Source organism: Thermomyces lanuginosus (genome assembly GCF_041956635.1).
Source record: "Thermomyces lanuginosus strain ATCC 200065 unplaced genomic scaffold VTN49scaffold_40, whole genome shotgun sequence".
Classification (NCBI taxonomy): Eukaryota; Fungi; Ascomycota; class Eurotiomycetes; order Eurotiales; family Trichocomaceae; genus Thermomyces; species Thermomyces lanuginosus.
The window spans coordinates 1,369,528-1,388,085 of record NW_027192374.1 but is presented as its reverse complement, the minus strand read 5'-3'; the positions used below and the strand labels follow the sequence as shown (position 1 = coordinate 1,388,085).

Sequence of the window (18,558 nt, the reverse complement as noted above, 5' to 3'; positions counted from 1 at the left end):
GCGTTCATGTGCACCAGATGCAAAGAGCGTGGGCAAAACTGTAATTGCGAAATGACATGCCAGACGAGGGGGATGCCTGTTCATACATCGCGTCCATTGCCGTACAAAATCACTCGGCTGCTCTTCAGCATATTTCGAGGCTGCGACTGTCGGCTTGAACTGATGCTCTAGACATGATGAGCTTAAACATTCGACTTCCTCGGATATGGATGCCACTGCCTAAATGTCCCAAGTCTCACCACGTAGATTGATCCTCTCACGGAGAGCACATCCGGTCGTCTCGCAGTTATAGTTTCAATCGTAACTTCGAGGATGAGAATGGAGTCATCATCCGAGGGCTATCATCTAGGGCCCTGGGCAGCGCGCAATAAAATGTGCGCTGGTAACGGACGATACCGGGTGTAAAATTACCATGTCCATACTTTTTTCACCCTGGTAAAGTGAGTAAACCCTAACGTCGGCTCCACACCAGCTCTCCATACTACTCAAGCAGGGTCTGGAAAAGTCCCGGCGACATGGATAACGGCCCGTTTCTCCGCTGATTCGACAATACGCGCCGTGGCTAACACACATGGACATAGCTAACGTATATACGAACATCTGACACACGCGGACAGAGATGTATAAATCCAGGTGTCACCCCTGCGTTCGTCCGCATCAAGGCCTTCCTCGACCAACAACCTTAACTACATACCAAGCAACCGTCAACACATTCAGGAACAATGGGGGAGAAAGAAATGATCGAGCATGCTCATGTCGAGCATCCGCTCGACGGTAAGGAGCAGCAGGAGCTGCTGACCTTGGCCGACATCATGGAAAAGAATAAACCAAATCCATGGGGCCCGGGGTATCTGAAACTCTACCTGATGTCGGGGCTGATTTTCCTATGTTCGACGATGAATGGTATGTCTTGCCTTTATCGTACGAGATTGACACGATGATTGATATTTTTGCTTCAGGGTACGACGGCAGTCTCATGGGTTCAATCAATGCTCTGCCGAATTACACCAAATACTATGGGCTTCCCGAAGGCGGCTCTGTCAGCACTGGGATTGTTTTTGCTATCTATCAGGTATGTACACTGGCATAACAAAAAGAGAGAAGGATGATGTTGACAAAATCACAAGATCGGTATGATGGTTGGTTCGGTCTTCATCTGGATGGCGGACTGGCGTGGACGTAAAATGTTCATCTTAATTGGCGTTGTCGGCGTCTGCATTGGGACAATCGTTAATGCCACAGCAAAGACTCTCGATGTTTTTATCTTTGGGAGATTCTTGCTGTCGTTCTTTGCCACCTTTGCACAGACTGCATCGCCATTGCTTCTCGTCGAAATTGCCCCGCCCCAGTATCGTGGTACTGTTGCGGGCACGTACAACACGCTATACCATATTGTACGTTTGATATTATGACAAGAATTTTATTAGCTGGATCTGCTGACTTGGCTTAGGGTTCGATCATCGCCACGTCTACAGTCTATGGAGCGCACTTGCATCTTGCTGACAAGGGTAATCTGGATTGGCGACTTCCGCTGTGGCTGCAAATGGTTTGCCCTGGACTTGTCGCTTTGGGCGTCTGGTTTATACCGGAGTCACCACGATGGTTTGAAGCCTGTCACGCTGTTAACCCTTGAGTCTCGTGCTGACATGCATTGGCAGGTTGATTGCAAAGGATCGTCATGCGGAAGCTCGAGACTTCATCGTCAAGTATCACGCGAACGGAGATCCTTCCCACCCGCTCGTGACTCTGGAAATGGAAGAGATGACACGCAACCTCAAAGAAGAGGGTCTCACGCATTGGAAAGACTTTTTCGATCTTTCAGTTTTCGTCAAGACACGGGCCCGGCGATACCGCTTGATGCTTAACCTGGCATTTAGCTGGTTTGGGCAGTTCTCTGGAAACAAGTACGTCATTCTAACGCACACAATGGAATGACTTGACTGAATCCTTTTAGCGTTGCCTCTTACTACCTTCCCATGCTTTTGGAAAACGTTGGCGTCACGGATACGAACACCCAGCTACTTTTGAATATCATCTATGCCCTGACGGGCTGGATTGCCGCGACGGCTGGAAGTCGATTTCACGATCTGGTCGGCCGGCGCAAGATGTTCTTGAGCGGGACCGCCGGCATGGCAATTTGCCTTGCCATCACGGCGGGAACGGCGGCCAAGTTCGTGCAAGACGGAAGCACGACTGCGTCGGCGGCATCAATCGCCTTCATTTACATCTTTGGCGTGGTTTTTTCCTTCACTTTCACGTCCATGCAACCTATTTATCCAGGCGAGGTCATGTCCAACGACATGCGCGCCAAGGGTATGGGTGTCTTCCAGCTGACAGCCGGCACCGCTGGGTTTGTCAATACGTTTGCAGCCCCGGTTGCGTTGAGAGATGTGAGTCTATCCGTTCTTTCACCTGAATCTATGCTCGTTACTGACAGCAGCTGCAGATTGGATACTGGTTCTACGTCTTCTTCGTCTTCTGGGACTGCTTTGAGTTTGCTTTTATCTATTTCTTCTTCGTGGAGACTAAAGGACGTACCCTGGAGGAGTTGAATGAGGTCTTTGAGGCACGGAATCCTCGCAAGGAGAGTCTCAAGATTCGAAAGCGCAGAGGGGAACATGCTACATGAAATGGCTCGCACACGAAATGAAATCGTGACGAACTTGGCATCTCAGCTTTTGAACACGTATGCTCTGATGAGAACGATTTGCAATCTCGATCTGCCCTCCTGGTGATTGGGCTTAGCTCGAAATCTGATGCTTTTGCACATAATGAAATACTTGAAATGGAATGCTCGCTGATTATCAATTTCCTATGATGCCAAATATCCCACCCCGCGCACCTTGAGCAAGGACTATTGACATAACAAAGTCTGAATTAGATATCCTCGATGTGAATACTACAATCTATCGAGGTTATTTCCAGGAGTTGCGGATTCTTACAAGCAGTAATACAGCCCTCCTTCTGGACAGTGTAGTTTTATGAAACAAATCATGCGTAGAGGTTGGCGTGCCCGTACGACTTAGAATGAGAGAGCGAGAGAAATGCTCGGAATTCGTACAGATTGGTATCTGTTGCGAGTTTCTCAATGCCTCCTTCGGTTCACTCCATAATGTTTCTAGATAGTGTCATGAATGCGCTCAAAGAACTCGCAGTTGGCTCAGATGAGTATTCTTTGATGTACTGGAGCCATCAATGACCACACCTGGATGCCCTGTCTTTCCTATGACCTTAAACGGTTATTAGATGAACTTCTTGGTTGAAAGGTTGAGGATCAAATACCGTAGTCACTAAAATCAGTCAAGCTCACCCTGCAGATTGTCCCTGCTTTGAGTTCCTGTTCAGCTTTAAGCGCGACAATGCGCATAGATTGCGCTCTAGCCAATCGAACAGCATTTTGCTGTATTTTAGTCCCCATCTGGCACGGCAGGTGATGCCGTTCCCAAAACATGCTAGCAAAAAATACGGCACTCGATCCGCGTTTGACTTGATTTGGCACGGAGATTTGAAAAGTGCGTATTAGTGCTGAATGGCAATGTGTATTACAGTGAAATACAAGAACCCCCACATTCGAGTATGGTTTCCATGGTGTTGGCAGAATCATGGCTGAGCTGTTCGATAAAGATTAATGATGAGGAAGACGAGAGTTGTAGCGATATTCTTGGATAGATCAAACTATTCTTACTACAGCTTTGCGGACCTAGATACAAATGTAGGACTGGATTCACCACGGTAAATTTGCGACTCTAATATTCGAGCATTGATCTGTTGGAGAACCCAAACGTCAGATAAGAGACGTCTTGGGTAAACAGTTGTTATGACTTACATGGCGACTGGATAACTCTTTAACATCGCTCACGCCGAGTAATCGCATCGCAGTGGCTGTTTCATCCGCGAGGACTATGCCATGTTAGCTCGTGGATCGGGGCATTCGTTGGTGAAAGAGACTGACTTTGCAGAGTTCGCTCGACTCCGTCTTTACCGCCAACAGCAAGTCCATAGAGCGCTGCTCGCCCTATGCCAACGGCCTTAGCTCCCAGAACCAGCGCCTTGACAACATCCGTGCCCCGACGGATACCACCGTCCACCAGCACGTCAAGCTTGTCAAAGACCTGCGGACAATGCCGGCGAATTTCGATTAGAACATGGACAGGAGTGGAGGCTGTATCGAGGGCTCTCCCGCCGTGATTCGACAATATGATCCCCCTAACCTGTGGCGCGTATTTTGTTGCCAGAAGAGCGTCTTCATAAGTTTGAACCCCCTTGAGAATGATCGGCAAGGATGTGTGCTGCCGGAGCCAGCGGAGCGTCTTGTCCCACGTTAGCGAAGCATCGGTGCCCCAGACTTCTGACTGGGCACCTGTTGCACGGAGCTCTTCCATCTTGGATCGCACTTCAATCTCTCGCTTGCCTGGGAATGGTGCATCGAGGGTTAGACAGATGAATTTGATTTGGGGAATAGTGTTGATCTCGGCGATGCGTGCTTCACTCTGTTTCACGTCCTTGAGACAGTATAGTTGCCAGCCAAAGATTTGATCTGGTTTGGCGCCCGCGACTATCGACTGCGTGGTCATGGACGCGTTGTGCGAGATGATCTGCATTGCGCCAAACGATGCGCATGCAGCAGCAATCCCTGCCTCACCGCTAGGATGTCCCAGTCGTGCCTTTGCAGCAGGACTGACGTAGATAGGGAGGCTAACTTTGTGACCAAAGATGGTGGTAGAGAGATCGCATTCGCTGCAGTCAATGAAGATCCTGGGTCGAAGAAGAATGGAGCGGTATTCTAGGTTGTTGTGCGTCTTGGTAATGCAGTCATCCGTCGCGGATGAGTAGTAGGCCCATGCTTTGGGGCTGAGGATTCGTTTGGCTAAGTTTTCGAATTCGTCTAGATTCAGTAAACTGGACAAGTCTGGCGCCTCTTGTTGAAACTTGATTTCTTTCTTTCCCGCGAGCAGGTCATAACCACCAGATACTTCACCCAGGCAGCACTCTGGCGCGAGATACTTTTCTAGGAGCCCTGGCGCATGGATAGGGTCATATTCTTCCGTTGCGTCTTTACCCGCGTGGGCAAGTATCGCATTTGAGCCCCCCGGATGGGAATCCAAAAAATTCGTGACCTGAATATTAGCTGCAAACTAACATACTAACTGAGGAATACTCACATCGTATACTTTGCCGTATAGAATCACCCAGCAGCTCTTTGCTGTGTTGTGTTTCGAGACTACGGTTGTCAGCCCTAATTGATTCATAGAATTGTGCGGCGTTTGCTCACCTTCTTGAATGCTAGTCATCTTGGTTACCACTCCATAAACGTTCCAAGACACATGATCTCAAAGTAATTCTTCGAAGGAGTCCATCAGAACATATTGCAGCAATCTCTCTTGCAACATGAAGATTGAAGAAGCAACCTAGTAGGCCTTCCATTGGAAAGCTACGGGGTAGTGCAACCCGCACTAGTAACGGACAATACCGGGGTGTAAATTACCATCCCGCGCCGTCACACCCCGGAAAACCCTAACGCAAAGCTCCACACCAGCTCTCCCCATAATCAAGCAGGATTCGAAAAGTCCCAGTGGCGTAGATGATGACAGATTGCCCCGCTGATTATACCACCGGCGTTGTAGCTGGCACAAACGGACAATGATGGATATAAATGTCGATGCCACTCCTGTATCCACCCAAGCAAGGGCTTCCCTCTTCGCTCGACAGCTTCCTAGTGAAACTCGTTAGAGCTTGCAGCAAGAATGGGGGAAAAAGACGTTGCCGAACATGACCATGTCGAGCACCCGCTCGGCCTCAAAGAGCAGCAAGTGTCGCTAAGCTTGGCCGATATCATTGAGAAGCATAAGCCGAATCCATGGGGCTCAGGATACAGAAAACTGTACCTGATGTCGGCGCTGATCTTCCTGTGCTCGACGATGAACGGTATATCTTGGCTTTTCTGTATGAGGCTTCATGGCAGCTGACATGTTTGCTTTCAGGGTTCGACACCAGTCTCATGGGATCAATTAATGCTCTGCCAAACTATACCAGGTACTACAACCTTCCGGAAAGTGGCTCGGTCAGCACCGGCATTGTCTTTGCCATCTTCCAGGTATGTACCCAGGCTCAGGAAGAAAGAATGGTGTTGACGGTCAAAGATTGGCCAAATGGCTGGGGCTCTCTTCATCTGGGTAGCCGACTGGCGTGGACGGCGATTTCACATCTTCATTGGCGTCATCGGCGTCTGTGTTGGGACAATTGTTACTAGCACGGCAAAGACACTAAATATCTTCATCTTTGGAAGATTCTTGCTGTCTTTCTTTGCAACATGTGCGCATACTGCATCCCCGTTGCTTCTTGTCGAGCTTGCGCCGCCGCAGTACCGTGCTAGTCTGGCTGGCTTGTACAATACGCTGTACTATTGTGTACGCTGATATTATGAAGAGCGTGTGCATTGGATTTGCTGACTCAGTTTAGGGCTCAATTCTCGCGACATCTGCAGTCTATGGAGCGCACCTGCATCTTTCCCACAAAGGCAATTTGGACTGGCGTCTTCCCCTGTGGCTGCAAATGGTCTGCCCGGGAATTGTCACCCTGGGAGTCTGGTTTATACCGGAGTCGCCCCGATGGTCTGGGACATAACAATGCTGGGAACACTGGAATTTCTGGCTGACACGTAACCCCAGGTTGATTGCGAGGGATCGTCATGCAGAAGCTCAAGCGTTTATCGTCAATTACCACGCCAACGGGGATGCCTCCCACCCGCTCGTGGCTTTGGAGATGGAAGAGATGACTCGCAGTTTGAAGGAAGAGGGTGGCCTCACACATTGGAAGGACTTTTTCGATCTCTCGGTCTTGGTCAAAACACGGTCCCGACGATACCGACTGATGCTGAACCTTGCTTTTAGCTGGTTTGGGCAGTTCTCTGGTAACAAGTACGGCCCTCTTAAGGATCCCACTAAATCACCGGACTGACATTTATCATTTTAGCGTTGTCTCCTACTACCTTCCAATGCTCCTGGAAAACGTGGGAGTCACGGACACTAACACGCAGCTGCTTCTGAACATCATCTACGCTCTGACGGGCTGGATTGCCGCGACGGCTGGAAGTCGATTCCACGACAAAATCGGCCGGCGCAAGATGTTCCTGGGTTCGACTGGCGGCATGATCATCTGCCTAGCCATTACGGCAGGCACTGCGGCAAAGTTCGTGCACGATGGCAGCATGACTGCATCATCTGCGTCCATTGCTTTCATTTACATCTTTGGTGTAGTCTTCGCCTTCGCTTACACATCAATGCAGCCGATTTACCCTGGCGAGGTCATGTCCAACGACATGCGCGCCAAGGGCATGGGCACTTTCAAGCTGACAGCCGGCGCGGCTGGGTTTGTCAATACGTTTGCAGCCCCGGTTGCGTTGAGAGATGTGAGTCTATCCGTTCTTTCACCTGAATCTATGCTCGTTACTGACAGCAGCTGCAGATTGGATACTGGTTCTACGTCTTCTTCGTCTTCTGGGACTGCTTCGAGTTCGTTTTCATCTACTTCTTCTTCGTGGAGACTAAAGGACGTACCCTGGAGGAGTTGAACGAGGTCTTCGAGGCACGGAATCCTCGCAAAGCCAGCCTCAGGATTCGAAAGCGTGGTGGCGAAACAAGCTACGTGAGAACTCGATCGACCAGCACATGATTTGCTGCTCATCATTTGTACTGTATATGGCTCTGGAAATGTCAGGAATCAACTGGAAGTTGGATATGACTGCTATTAATAACCCTTACTCTCATGACTATAGATTACATAAGCAAGGTTTGTCAGCGTGACGTTGTCACCTGCAGCGATAGCATCATAAGCCGAGCGGACTGAGTTATTTGGGAAGTCTGGGCTGCACCGGGAGATCCGCCCATGAGATCCATGGATTTGCATCTCGTAGAGGCCGCTCGCATGATTCATTGTGCTCGCCCTGTTGCGCGGCCGGATTACAGATAGAGTGCTGCGATTCCACAAATCTGAGATTTTCTGTTTCAAAGCGTCATCCCTAGGTTTGATTGCATCGCGTTTCAACATCCGAGACAGTTGCATCCCTGGATACCAAGGCTTACGTTGGTTCTCCGCGAATGTTATTTACCCCTTGATTATCGGCTCAGAAATCGTGGATTCTTCATCTTGCAGTGGCAGCCAGTGTTGATTACCACATTCAAACTAATCCCCCGCCATGTTTCGTCGAAACTCGGATATCGAGGTCCATCTGTCGGATTCTGGAACGGCACAACCAGAAAGCGGCCAGGAACAAGATATTGAGATGCTTTCCGACGATCCCGGCCAGCCGCTATCATTGCCGACCCATATTGCAGCCCGTTTTCACAGGCGATCCGCCAGTGCTCGCCGCGCATCCGCTGCATCATCCCGCCGCAGCTCGATATCCTCGCTGAACTCGCACCATTCCAACGTCTCGGCCCACGGCCGCTCGCACTGCGATCATATCGCACACAATCTGCGGCGCGCCTCGATAATTGAGAGCCGCAAGGCTCGGTTGGCGGACCGGGCCGCGCATGCCGAGAAAGTGCGGCTGCGTGCTGCTCTCGCCAAGGCCGCCTCTTCTCGGAATTTGCAGCGAGAGGAGAGAGCTCTAGCAGCGCAGCAGGCCCGAGAGCGCCTGCTGGCGGAGATCACTGCCAAGTGCGAGGAGGAGGTGCGCAGGGCAAAGAAGAAGGCTGAGGATACACGTGAGCTCAGGGCTGCGAAGTATGCACGGCTTCGTATAGAGATGGCGGAAAAGTTTGCCGAGGCGGAGAGGCGCCGACTAGAGTACCAACAGAACCATCGGCGGCAGCGAACAAGCAGTCTGCCGACCGGGGAAGTTAAGAAGCCGGCAGTGAAGCCGCTGAGCCGCGACGCTGCAGCTCGGAGGATTCAGAAGGCGTGGCGGAGGCATCATGCCCGCGTGGTCATGGAGGCGTTCCGTAACCTAGATTTCACGCTGGAGCGTATCCGCGGGATGGAATTTGAAGAGGCTGGCGCCCTGGTTTCGGAAGAACGGGTGCTGGACACGATGGCCAAGGTTCTACGCTTGTGCGGCCTGCAAGATATGGGAACTGGGACAATGGGAGAGAGGGGCGCCGTGCGGACGTTCCTCACGAGTTACCTGATTCTCTCTCATCCTACGCAGATCCTAAGTGGTAACGGCAACGGAGAACAAGAACAGGACTTGATCGCCAAAGCAAAGGAGCTTCTTGTGTCGTTTGAGCAGGTTACCGCTCAACTGTCGACCAGCTATTCCACGCAAGCTGTCTCGCACGACCTCGGGACACTCTTTGAAGCGTACAATGCATTCTTCTCTGCATTCCATGCGTGGAAGGCTCACGATTCCAGCGTGTTCATCGAGATCATGCTGGCTCAGTTCGTTGAGCTGGAGCTGATCTGGCAAACGGTTAAAGATGACCATGACGTTGCAGACGACTATCAGCAGGGCATCCGGCACAACCAGATTCTATTGCTGGCAAAACTAAAGCGGCTTGCTGGTCCGGAGAAGGCGTTGGACATGGTCAGGAAGGCCCTGCGCAAGGCCAAGCGGGAGAAGAAGCGAGCGTCATCAACACAGCAGACGACTCCGCGATCTGCCGCGGTATCGTCTTCGAATGAGGCTAACCCAGAGAGCGTCACGTCTCCTATCAGCGAGACCTTCAACAACGTTGAAAGCGCTACGCTTCATGAGCTGGACCGGCAGAGATTGTCTCCACATGAACGATTCACAAAGGCCCTAACTGCGCTACCCGAAAATCGGGTGCTGGTGCATGAATTGCTTTTGAACAAGGAGTATCGGATTGATCAAGCGGCATATACGGAACCAAGGAAGCAGATCATGAAACACATGTGTGACATGATGCGCAAGGACGTCGAAGCTGGCCTCGGCACCCAATGGACCGTGGCCATGGCAACGGTAATTCAGGATCGGCTGTTGCGGTCTCTGAAACCGGGCAATTCACTGCATGTTTTGATCAGCGAGGTTCTGGACCCGAAACTCATCGAAAATCAGTGTAAGGCAGGGACGTTCTCGTACGATGCATTCTTCGATTTCATGAGCGAGATTCTACCAAAGCTGTGTGCGCCGTTCCGTGACCCGGAAGTCAAGGCATTCGCCGAGGACCGTTCGGGTGATGCGATCGACCGTCTGGCGAGGCTAATGGGGATCATCGATCTCCTGTCCCTCGACCACACCAACTTCATGATCCAGGTTGCGGCGCCACAGCTCATCCAAGAAGCACCCGGGTACGAGATGCGCACTTTTGAGCGGGGACTTGAAGATGGCTCGATAAAATTGGATATGACACGACGATTCTGGCGCACCAACCGGCGGCTTCTGATTGACGAGATGAAGCGACGGGATCCGGAGAACAGTGATCCTCAGCCATCCGCAGCGAAGACCTACGCATACGGTCTGGTAGATCTGGTACTGAGCAATGCGCCCGTGTCCGCAGGACCTTTGCCGGAGACGCTGGAGCTCGACCGCGACCGACTCGCACGGCTACATCTCAAAGCATTCAAGATTGCGGCGACGGCGGCGATTCTGCTGACGGCGAAGAACCTCCTCAAACGGGACGTGCGGTCGCAGTGGAAGGCAGAGGCGGAACACATCATGTCGCTCAACTTCTCGGACCTCAAGCCGGACCGGGTACAGTCAATCATCGACGCGACGCATCCGATGCCCGCTACCGCGCGGTCACAGCTGTCGGGTGTTATCCGGCGCGTGCTGGGGCCGGTGGCAGCGGCATCGGCGGCGGCGGTGCCGACATTGACACCGCAGGCGTCTGTTGAAATTGTGTCCTCGTCCTCCTCGTCGTCGTCCTCGTCGTCGTCCTCCTCGTCGTCGTCCTCGTCGTCGTCCTCCTCGTCGTCGTCCTCGTCGTCGTCCTCCTCGTCCGACGGTGACTCGTCGAGCAGCGAGAGCAGCAATTCACTGGCAAGCTTCACGGACCCCGTGGCGAAACTCATCCTGTCGCGACTACGGGCGCACGTGCTCACGCGTCTCAGTGCGGCAAGCGCCAGCGAGCGGGTGCGCACGACGGCGACGGCGAGCCAGAGCCTAGCTGCGGCTGGGATGCCGGAGTTTGTCAGCGAGGTAGGCAAGCTGGTGGATGAGCTGAGCAAGGTGAGGGAGGTTGATTGGCTATGCCATGGACGGTGGTATGAGGAGGTGTGGAAGGATGAGTAGACTTCTTTTTTTCTGCTTTATTTTGCCATTTATTAGCTGATTATGACCATGGCTATGCATTTTTAGAGTTGGCTATGAGTTATTGCTTTCACTAGTCATGAGATTGCATACCCATAATCAATCGATTGATCTTGAACGTTCAGAGATCTTTTTTTTTAGTTCCCAACTTCGTAGATGACCGCAGTATACGAAAACCTTAACAAATCAGGTCGGTCCGATCTTATCTAAAAACTTCAACCCGAAACAACAACCGTCTTTCCCAAGCGACGAACACCAAATCCCCCCTCGAGGACAAATGATCAAGTAAAAGAATAAAAAGGATAAAAAGAAATGCCTAAAATCACCCACCTCGCCGACCTCACCCCTCCCTCCCTCGACCGCACCTGGCTGACCGCCCCGCACCCCACGCTTCCCTTGGCCGCCACCTGCTGTGCCGACAAGACCGTGCGTGTCTACTCGCTGAGCAATTTCAGGCTTCAATCGACGATCACAGGCGGGCATAAGCGCAGCGTACGCAGCTGTGCATGGAAACCACAGGGACGGGTCAAGGGGGAGAGCGTCCTTGCGACAGCGAGTTTTGATGCCACCGTGGGAATATGGCGGCGATGGGATCGATACCCATATACAGGATCACAAGATGCCGATGACGATCTTATGGGCGAGGAAGATAGGGGAGAAGAAGAGGACGAGGAGGAATGGCGATTTGCAGTGTTATTAGACGGCCATGATAGCGAAGTCAAATCCGTATCGTGGTCGCCCTCGGGCTCGTTTGTCGCAACCTGTGCGCGCGACAAATCAATCTGGATATGGGAGGATCTTGACGATGGGGATAACAATTTCGAGACCGTGGCTGTGCTCCAGGAGCACACGGGGGACGTTAAATGCGTGGCGTGGCATCCAAACGAGGAGTGTCTCGCCAGCGCTAGCTACGACGATACCATCCGGATCTGGCGGGAGGATGTGGATGATTGGGGCCAGGTTGCGTGCTTGAAGGGTCATGAGGGGACAGTGTGGTATGTGGATTGGGAAGCACCGAAAGATCTTGACGAGGAAGGAGAAGGAGAAACAAGCGGCCCTGTATCTGGCCCGAGACTCGCATCTTGCTCCGCAGACCGCACCGTGCGGATATGGCGCCGACGGCCAAAAATGAAGCATACATCGTCGTCATCCGGAATCCCTAGTATCATCCGATCAATGAACCTGGATGAGACGTGGGATCAACAGGCGGTTCTCCCTGCCGCGCATGACCTCCCCATCTACTCCGTGTCATGGAGCAAACGTACCGGACGGATCGCGTCGACGGGAGCTGACGGACGGATCGTCGTGTACGAGGAGCGTGCTGTTACTGACACCTCATCACAGCAGCAGCAGCAGGAACAGACGAACGGAGAGGAAATGCAGGTTGACGGCGAGAGCAACAACAAGGTGCCCAAGACAGAATGGGCTATCGTCGCGAAACTCGACGCCGCCCATGGGATTTACGAGATTAATCATATTGTCTGGGCAAAACGTGCGGATCGAGGCCGTGCAGATGATCGCGACGAAGAGATTCTCATCACGACTGCGGATGACGGAAGTGTCAAGGTCTGGACTATTGATGATATCCATTGAAAATATAGACGGGTTCTTATAGACCGAAGATTGGCGTAGACTGTATAATAGATGCCATGCGCCAATGCTATCTATCTATTGATGTTGACTATGCTGCACTCGCTCTTGCTCCTCACGGGTTATCCGATTCTCGCTTTCTTCTTCATCCTCTCCAATTGAGTATCTCTCATCGACAGTTTGCTGAGACGACGCCGGCGCCAGCCTCTCCAGCTCAGCCTCTTCAGCGCCGTCGACCGACGACCTCTTGTTGGACGGCCGCCGTGCCAGGCTCTCCTCATCCCGATATACGGACTGATAGCCCTGCTTCCGTGTCCGTCGGCGGTTCCGCCACAGGAAGAAACCCCAGACACACACGGCCAGGATAACCACCGCCAGCGCCGCCTCTCCCGATTTTGCGTACGCCTTCCACTCTGCGTCCTTAAGCTTCGCCTCCGTCTCCTCCTCCGCCGCCGTACTATTCGGGTGCCCGCCGACCGACGTCTGCGGCAACTTCTCTCCGTCCAGGCGCGAGTCGGCCGGCTCACCGCCGATATTGCCAATATCCACGCGCATGAACCGGTCAAGCATGTCCCGGGACCGCCGTGGGAAGTCGTACGGAACCATGTGGCTAGCGTTGTAGAACAATACGTACGTCAGGTTGCGCGCCTGCTGATAATATCCCGCCGGCTCATCCTCGAACGTCCACTCACGCCGCGGCGCCCACACTCCAGGCGAGATCTCGAAGCCCGTCCCGCCGTTCCACTCCATGTTGTGGATCAGCGTCTCCGTGCCGATGTGGTTACAGATCAGGTCTTTATCACCGCTGAACAGAAGGATTTGAATACCGGCCTCGAGAAGCTCCGGGAGATAGCGAATCGAGGGGGCCGACTCCCTCGCTTTAAAGCTCGCCCCCACCGGCCCCGAGCATTCTTCCCATCCTGCGGCTTTCGCCGGACTCAAGTTCAACGCCTCAGCCACATCACTCCGCTGAAGGTATGACGTCAAATCGGGAAGCGGTGGCGGCCAGGTACGCCCGCACGACTCATCGCGCAGACGGATGTCATACATGTTGATGCACTGGCCATCGTCCTTGGTCCATTCTAGCATCTGCGAGAGGACATTTTCGCATTCGGGGATGCTGACCCGGTCTCGTCCTCCGTCTGCAGAAAGCTGCAGGTTGCATTCCTGCATCAGCGCCTCGAGCTTGCCAGCGACATCACTGTTCTTCGGGACGATTCCTGTCCGATAGGCATACTGCAGATACGCAGGGTACTGCTCAATCGGCGAAATCCAGCCGTTGCCGATAAGGAGGCCCTTGACATTCCATGCTGTCTGCCAGGATGGATCGATATTCTGGTTGCGGTCAAGGATCGCCTTGGCGATGTATGGAATGTACTGCCCAGCATAAGACTCTCCACCAAAGTAGAGCTATCCACAGTTAGTAATCTCGGTTGTCCACAAGGCCGGGTTGCTGCTTACATCGTCCGCCTCATATTCGGGAAATATGCTGAACCATTTCTCCAAAAAAGTAATCATGTGCGTCGCCATTTCAGGCAGATCATGCAGGTAGCTGTTAGTGTTGACGTAGCTGAACCCCGTACCGACCGGCTGGTCCACGAAGAGCAGGTTGGCAAACTCGTCCCACGAGCCATTGTTATATTCCAGAGTTTCAGCGTCTTTCACACGATACGGTCCAATCTCCATCAATGCGCCGTCCATCGAGCTGCATCCGGGCCCGCCGTTCAGCCAGATCACGGTACGTTGTCGGTTAGCGATGTGCCTATTGTGAAAGTGCCAAAAGAAGAGGTTTCCGTTGGTTTCGGGATCGACTTCAACATGACTAGGAAGGTCAGCCTAGGTCAGGGCGTTCCGGGGGCTCATATCCGTACCCAGCATGCATCTTCAGCAACGGACCCTCCGGCTGCCCAGGAAGCGACCGGACAAAATAATCAGCGGCCGCCTGTGCCTGGGCTCCGACGGCGCTGCCTAGCAGCAGCGCAGGGATAAAGAACCTCATTGCGCCTGACGACAGTCTCAACGAGGTCAGCCTGACCCCGTTGAGCACAAAAGGAACGCGGTGCGATTCCAGAATTGGCGGTAGGCCAATGTGCTCATGAAAATGCAAGAAACATTTGACGCCGCGAGATCCAGGCCGTTTTCGTCGACCCAAGGAGGCCTACATCTGCGGTTGAATTGCCAGCAATCGACAACGCCTGCGACGCATAAGCACGGAGTTATCGGATTCATGTGGAGTTCAATATGATTGGCTATCATACGTGATTATCTAAACATTTCTGAATCAGCATCCACTTTACTGTTCAGGGTTAGCGTTCATTTATTGCATTGTTCCAGAACACTGCTGGAAATCCGCCAACTGGAAAAAGGATCCTGTCTGATGCTAAGCCAGTTGGCAGGCGAGGATAAATACAAGCGGAGTTTCAAGATGAGGCTGGCTGCCACGTCCAGTCACAGCGACTCGAATGACAGCCAATCTACAAAACATCATCCAGACCCCGGTCGGCATCTGCTTTGATCAATTCAAACATGCCCTGCAAAAAGACTTTAGCCTGTGCCACGCATTCTGGATTTAATTGAAGTAAATAATACCTCTGGCATGATGGGTTTGCCGTCCTTATCTGCTACATAGCGATATGGCAATTCCGTCGTCTCGTAGCGACTGAAGCGCAGCTCTGGATTGTCAACGTAAGGAATCTTGTCCAGCGGGACTGGATGGGTCAGCAACTCCACAAAGCCAAAATGGTCTACGATCTGTAGTAGCCTCCTTACTTCGATCCAGCGTGACCATGCGGGTAACTCGTACGGCAGTGTCCGTGGACATCTGTTTTGGGCCTAGACTGCGTCCCGTGTAGCCCTTTTTGCGCAATTCCGACGTGCGATCTGATGGGTCAGATTTTCTTAAGGCCCCCGGATTATGGAACAAGCCAAGTCTCCAACCCACCTCGCGGAGGATCGTCGCCTGCACTCTTGGTAAGTGGCTGACACAAGAGAGGGGGGAAAAAAAAGAATTTCCTAAGGGGGGTAGACGCACCTAGAATCCCACCAAATAGGAAGACGTCAAAGTTATCTCCATCTGCAGGACTCAATTCAGCCGTCGCCGCCGGGTCCAATAGACACACTCTGTCCTTGATTTCTGCGAAGATCTCCTCGACGCTGCGCCGCTCGACGGTCAATTCTTCCTTGAGGCTCGCCAACTCCTCCGGCAATTGTAGCGACTCCGGCACCGAGGTCAGCAGAAAACGGGCCCCGGCGGCGTGGCACTCGCGGGCAATACAGCCATACTCGCGTGCCGACCACTTGCCCAGCTCGGGATCCAGGTGTTCCACCACAAACGTCGCCTGCCGACGGCCCTTTTCCCGGTCCATCGCGTCCGCGGTTTCAGACAAATTCGGAGTCGACGACGTCACTGGCCTGGCCGTGGCTTGCTTTGGACAACTCTGTTTGTGCTCACGTGGACGCGGGTCCAGGGTTCATAACGGTCGCACCGTCCAGGAGTCAAGCTTCGTTTTCTTTAATGGCTTTGTCTTGGTAGGAAAAAAAAAAAAAAAAAATGGACTACAGGGATGAATTTCTGGGGCTTTCTTACGGGTGCCGGGAGTGGATAGCGGGGGATCCATATCGATATCATCCTGATTCCATTCTGTAAAAATATTCATAATCCTTCATACTCTCCACCATCCAACCCTTCTTGTCCTGGAAACCATCACTGTTAGAGATTTGGATGTGAAGTCAGAGTAATTTCCTGTGGCGAAGAGGGATTCAAAGCTGACGTACCCCTCTTGCATCGCTCCTTCCACACTTTTGCTTCTTCCTTCCACTCTCTATCGCTTATCGATAACTTAACTTTCCCACAACCACTAATCCCAATCCGGCATCGCGCCATACCCACCCAATCAGCGTCTGCGGGTTCCGCCATCGGCCAAGCACGATCCAGCGACAACCACCATCGCTGGATTTCTTTGCCCTGCGGCCCTCCAGCCCATAAGAAAGTACTCGCTCCTCCGGCCGGTCAGAGCCCATCAGTCAAGACGATCGATCGATTCGTCTCCGAACGGCAAAGTTCGCTGAGCAACCCCGAACAGCGTACCGCAAAGTGCGGGAGATCGACGAAAACGCTGGACAAAGTAGACAGCACTTGATCCCGCCCCTTCACCATGAACCCGCACCAGCAGAACAAGGTCGACATTAGCGTGAGTGTCACGGTCCTTTCTTTTCCGATCACCACATTGGTTCTGACGGGACATACAGTCCCTCAGCCCGGATGAGCAGCGGCTGCTCCGGCTGTACGGCAAAGTGCCGACCAAGAAGGATCTCCTGCAGAACAAGCTCAAGGTAAGGGGATTCATGGTCTGGTCCAATTCGGATCAAACTGACAGCCAACAGGAACGCAAGTACTTCGACTCGGGTGATTATGCGCTCAGCAAGGCCGGCAAGGCGTCGGACGTGGGCGTGACCAACATTGGGTCTCGTCACCCCGTGCCGGAGAATATCCCGCACCTGACGGCGACGTCCGCGGGGGCGAACAACCCCGGAGCACACAACGGCTCGACCGCGGGCGTCCAGAGCCATCCGATGCCGGGAAGTATCAGCGGGCATCCCGGCTCGACGGGGTTCCAGAGCCGCAGCCCGGCTAAGGAGCACAGCTTCCTGCAGCGTAGCACCAGTGTCGAGGAGCAGGATGAGTCTTCCACGGCGCGCAAGGAGAAGGATGATTTGAGTGTGAGCCCGCCGCCGGCGCGGGAGGGAGTTCCTGTTCCGCGATGATTCCAAATCCTGTTTGATGATTTCCACTCCTTGCAGCGTTCTTCGTTTCATGTTGTTATGTTTCTTTTTTGTGTTTGGTTTAGCTAGATGCGATGTTCTGGCGTGATGGGTTTGGTTTGTCTTTTTCATACTATGATTTGCCTGAGGTGGACATTTTCCCAGGAGATGGGCAAAAACATTGCTTGAGCTGGGTCACTGACTCCGGCATGTCGGATGCATATGGGATTCATTTTCGTTTGAGGCATGGTTATTTGCATGATGTGAGTTCTTTATTAACAATTTAGTACGGTACTCGTACATGATATGAATTTTCTCCCTTGCCAATCTGTTTGGTATCATTGCAGTTGCGCACGCATATCTCCTCACACTCCTCCAGACACCCAATCTTCATCCAACACAACTCCTTCGTACGATAGCCGACACTCCAACTAATCTTCATATTCGACGACGATCTTGCGCAACCTCGGAACGACGCCCTAGCAAGAACCAGCCAACCACATGGTCGCATATGCCGCAAGACCCCGCGCGGAACATATTCCCATCTATCATCCAAAACCACGGCCATGATGAACCTGCGGATTAGGGAGGTCTAAGATATCATCAAAATTCTCCATCCATTGGACACGGCGGCACCGCCAGGACAATTTTCCAACCCGGGCTCGTCTCAATTTCTCTGGTGCGGTGAGCCGTGTCAGCGAGATGACAATTGCCACCGCGTTCGTCAAGTATCATGCTGCGATGCATCACTAAATAGAGTTCTGGTAACTCGCCAGTGTGGCGCCATAATGCCAGATGGAAGGCAGGTCGTGTCGTCTGGGCAACAATTCGAACGCGCGTATGAGGAGCGCGTCCCCGGCGATATCGTACGCGAAGAGTGTAGTAGAGCCGCTGGTAATGCAGGCGTCTCTGGCGTGGTCTGATACGTGGAGGCCGGGGAAGAGGAGGTATCTATCGAAGCCGGGCATCTGGTCCCGTAGGAGATGGTATAACATTGT

The 18,558-nt window shown here is 52.7% G+C and overlaps 9 protein-coding genes across 9 annotated transcripts; 6 read left to right on the top strand and 3 right to left on the bottom strand.

Annotated features, from left to right (window-relative positions):
• Positions 1-722: 722 nt before the first annotated feature.
• On the top strand, positions 723-2,629 carry VTN49DRAFT_6525 (uncharacterized protein; the record flags this gene model as incomplete). The annotated part of the gene is made up of 7 exons (XM_069414694.1): positions 723-903; positions 960-1,072; positions 1,128-1,394; positions 1,451-1,602; positions 1,659-1,904; positions 1,955-2,390; positions 2,447-2,629. The coding sequence occupies 7 exons, from the start codon at positions 723-725 to the stop codon at positions 2,627-2,629; spliced, it is 1,578 nt and encodes a 525-aa protein (XP_069265914.1).
• A 1,055-nt stretch (positions 2,630-3,684) lies between these two features.
• Positions 3,685-5,291, bottom strand: VTN49DRAFT_6524 (uncharacterized protein; the record flags this gene model as incomplete). Its single annotated transcript, XM_069414693.1, has 5 exons — positions 3,685-3,765; positions 3,827-3,900; positions 3,953-5,117; positions 5,163-5,221; positions 5,273-5,291. 5 exons carry the CDS (start codon positions 5,289-5,291, stop codon positions 3,685-3,687), a joined length of 1,398 nt encoding a protein of 465 aa, XP_069265913.1.
• Positions 5,292-5,744: 453 nt separating this feature from the next.
• On the top strand, positions 5,745-7,671 carry VTN49DRAFT_6523 (uncharacterized protein; the record flags this gene model as incomplete). The annotated part of the gene is made up of 7 exons (XM_069414692.1): positions 5,745-5,925; positions 5,982-6,094; positions 6,141-6,407; positions 6,460-6,611; positions 6,669-6,917; positions 6,973-7,408; positions 7,465-7,671. 7 exons carry the CDS (start codon positions 5,745-5,747, stop codon positions 7,669-7,671), a joined length of 1,605 nt encoding a protein of 534 aa, XP_069265912.1.
• Positions 7,672-8,194: 523 nt separating this feature from the next.
• Positions 8,195-11,191, top strand: VTN49DRAFT_6522 (uncharacterized protein; the record flags this gene model as incomplete). The annotated part of the gene is made up of 1 exon (XM_069414691.1): positions 8,195-11,191. One exon carries the CDS (start codon positions 8,195-8,197, stop codon positions 11,189-11,191), a length of 2,997 nt encoding a protein of 998 aa, XP_069265911.1.
• A 330-nt stretch (positions 11,192-11,521) lies between these two features.
• VTN49DRAFT_6521 (uncharacterized protein) lies at positions 11,522-12,802 on the top strand (the record flags this gene model as incomplete). The annotated part of the gene is made up of 1 exon (XM_069414690.1): positions 11,522-12,802. The coding sequence occupies one exon, from the start codon at positions 11,522-11,524 to the stop codon at positions 12,800-12,802; it is 1,281 nt and encodes a 426-aa protein (XP_069265910.1).
• Positions 12,803-12,877: 75 nt separating this feature from the next.
• On the bottom strand, positions 12,878-14,798 carry VTN49DRAFT_6520 (uncharacterized protein; the record flags this gene model as incomplete). The annotated part of the gene is made up of 3 exons (XM_069414689.1): positions 12,878-14,209; positions 14,261-14,621; positions 14,671-14,798. The coding sequence occupies 3 exons, from the start codon at positions 14,796-14,798 to the stop codon at positions 12,878-12,880; spliced, it is 1,821 nt and encodes a 606-aa protein (XP_069265909.1).
• Positions 14,799-15,273: 475 nt separating this feature from the next.
• On the bottom strand, positions 15,274-16,164 carry VTN49DRAFT_6519 (uncharacterized protein; the record flags this gene model as incomplete). The annotated part of the gene is made up of 5 exons (XM_069414687.1): positions 15,274-15,330; positions 15,389-15,507; positions 15,569-15,679; positions 15,741-15,758; positions 15,831-16,164. The coding sequence occupies 5 exons, from the start codon at positions 16,162-16,164 to the stop codon at positions 15,274-15,276; spliced, it is 639 nt and encodes a 212-aa protein (XP_069265908.1).
• Positions 16,165-16,953: 789 nt separating this feature from the next.
• Positions 16,954-17,563, top strand: VTN49DRAFT_6518 (uncharacterized protein; the record flags this gene model as incomplete). Its single annotated transcript, XM_069414686.1, has 3 exons — positions 16,954-16,989; positions 17,048-17,131; positions 17,183-17,563. The coding sequence occupies 3 exons, from the start codon at positions 16,954-16,956 to the stop codon at positions 17,561-17,563; spliced, it is 501 nt and encodes a 166-aa protein (XP_069265907.1).
• Positions 17,564-17,655: 92 nt separating this feature from the next.
• Positions 17,656-18,483, top strand: VTN49DRAFT_6517 (uncharacterized protein; the record flags this gene model as incomplete). Its single annotated transcript, XM_069414685.1, has 2 exons — positions 17,656-17,823; positions 18,367-18,483. The coding sequence occupies 2 exons, from the start codon at positions 17,656-17,658 to the stop codon at positions 18,481-18,483; spliced, it is 285 nt and encodes a 94-aa protein (XP_069265906.1).
• Positions 18,484-18,558: the final 75 nt, after the last annotated feature.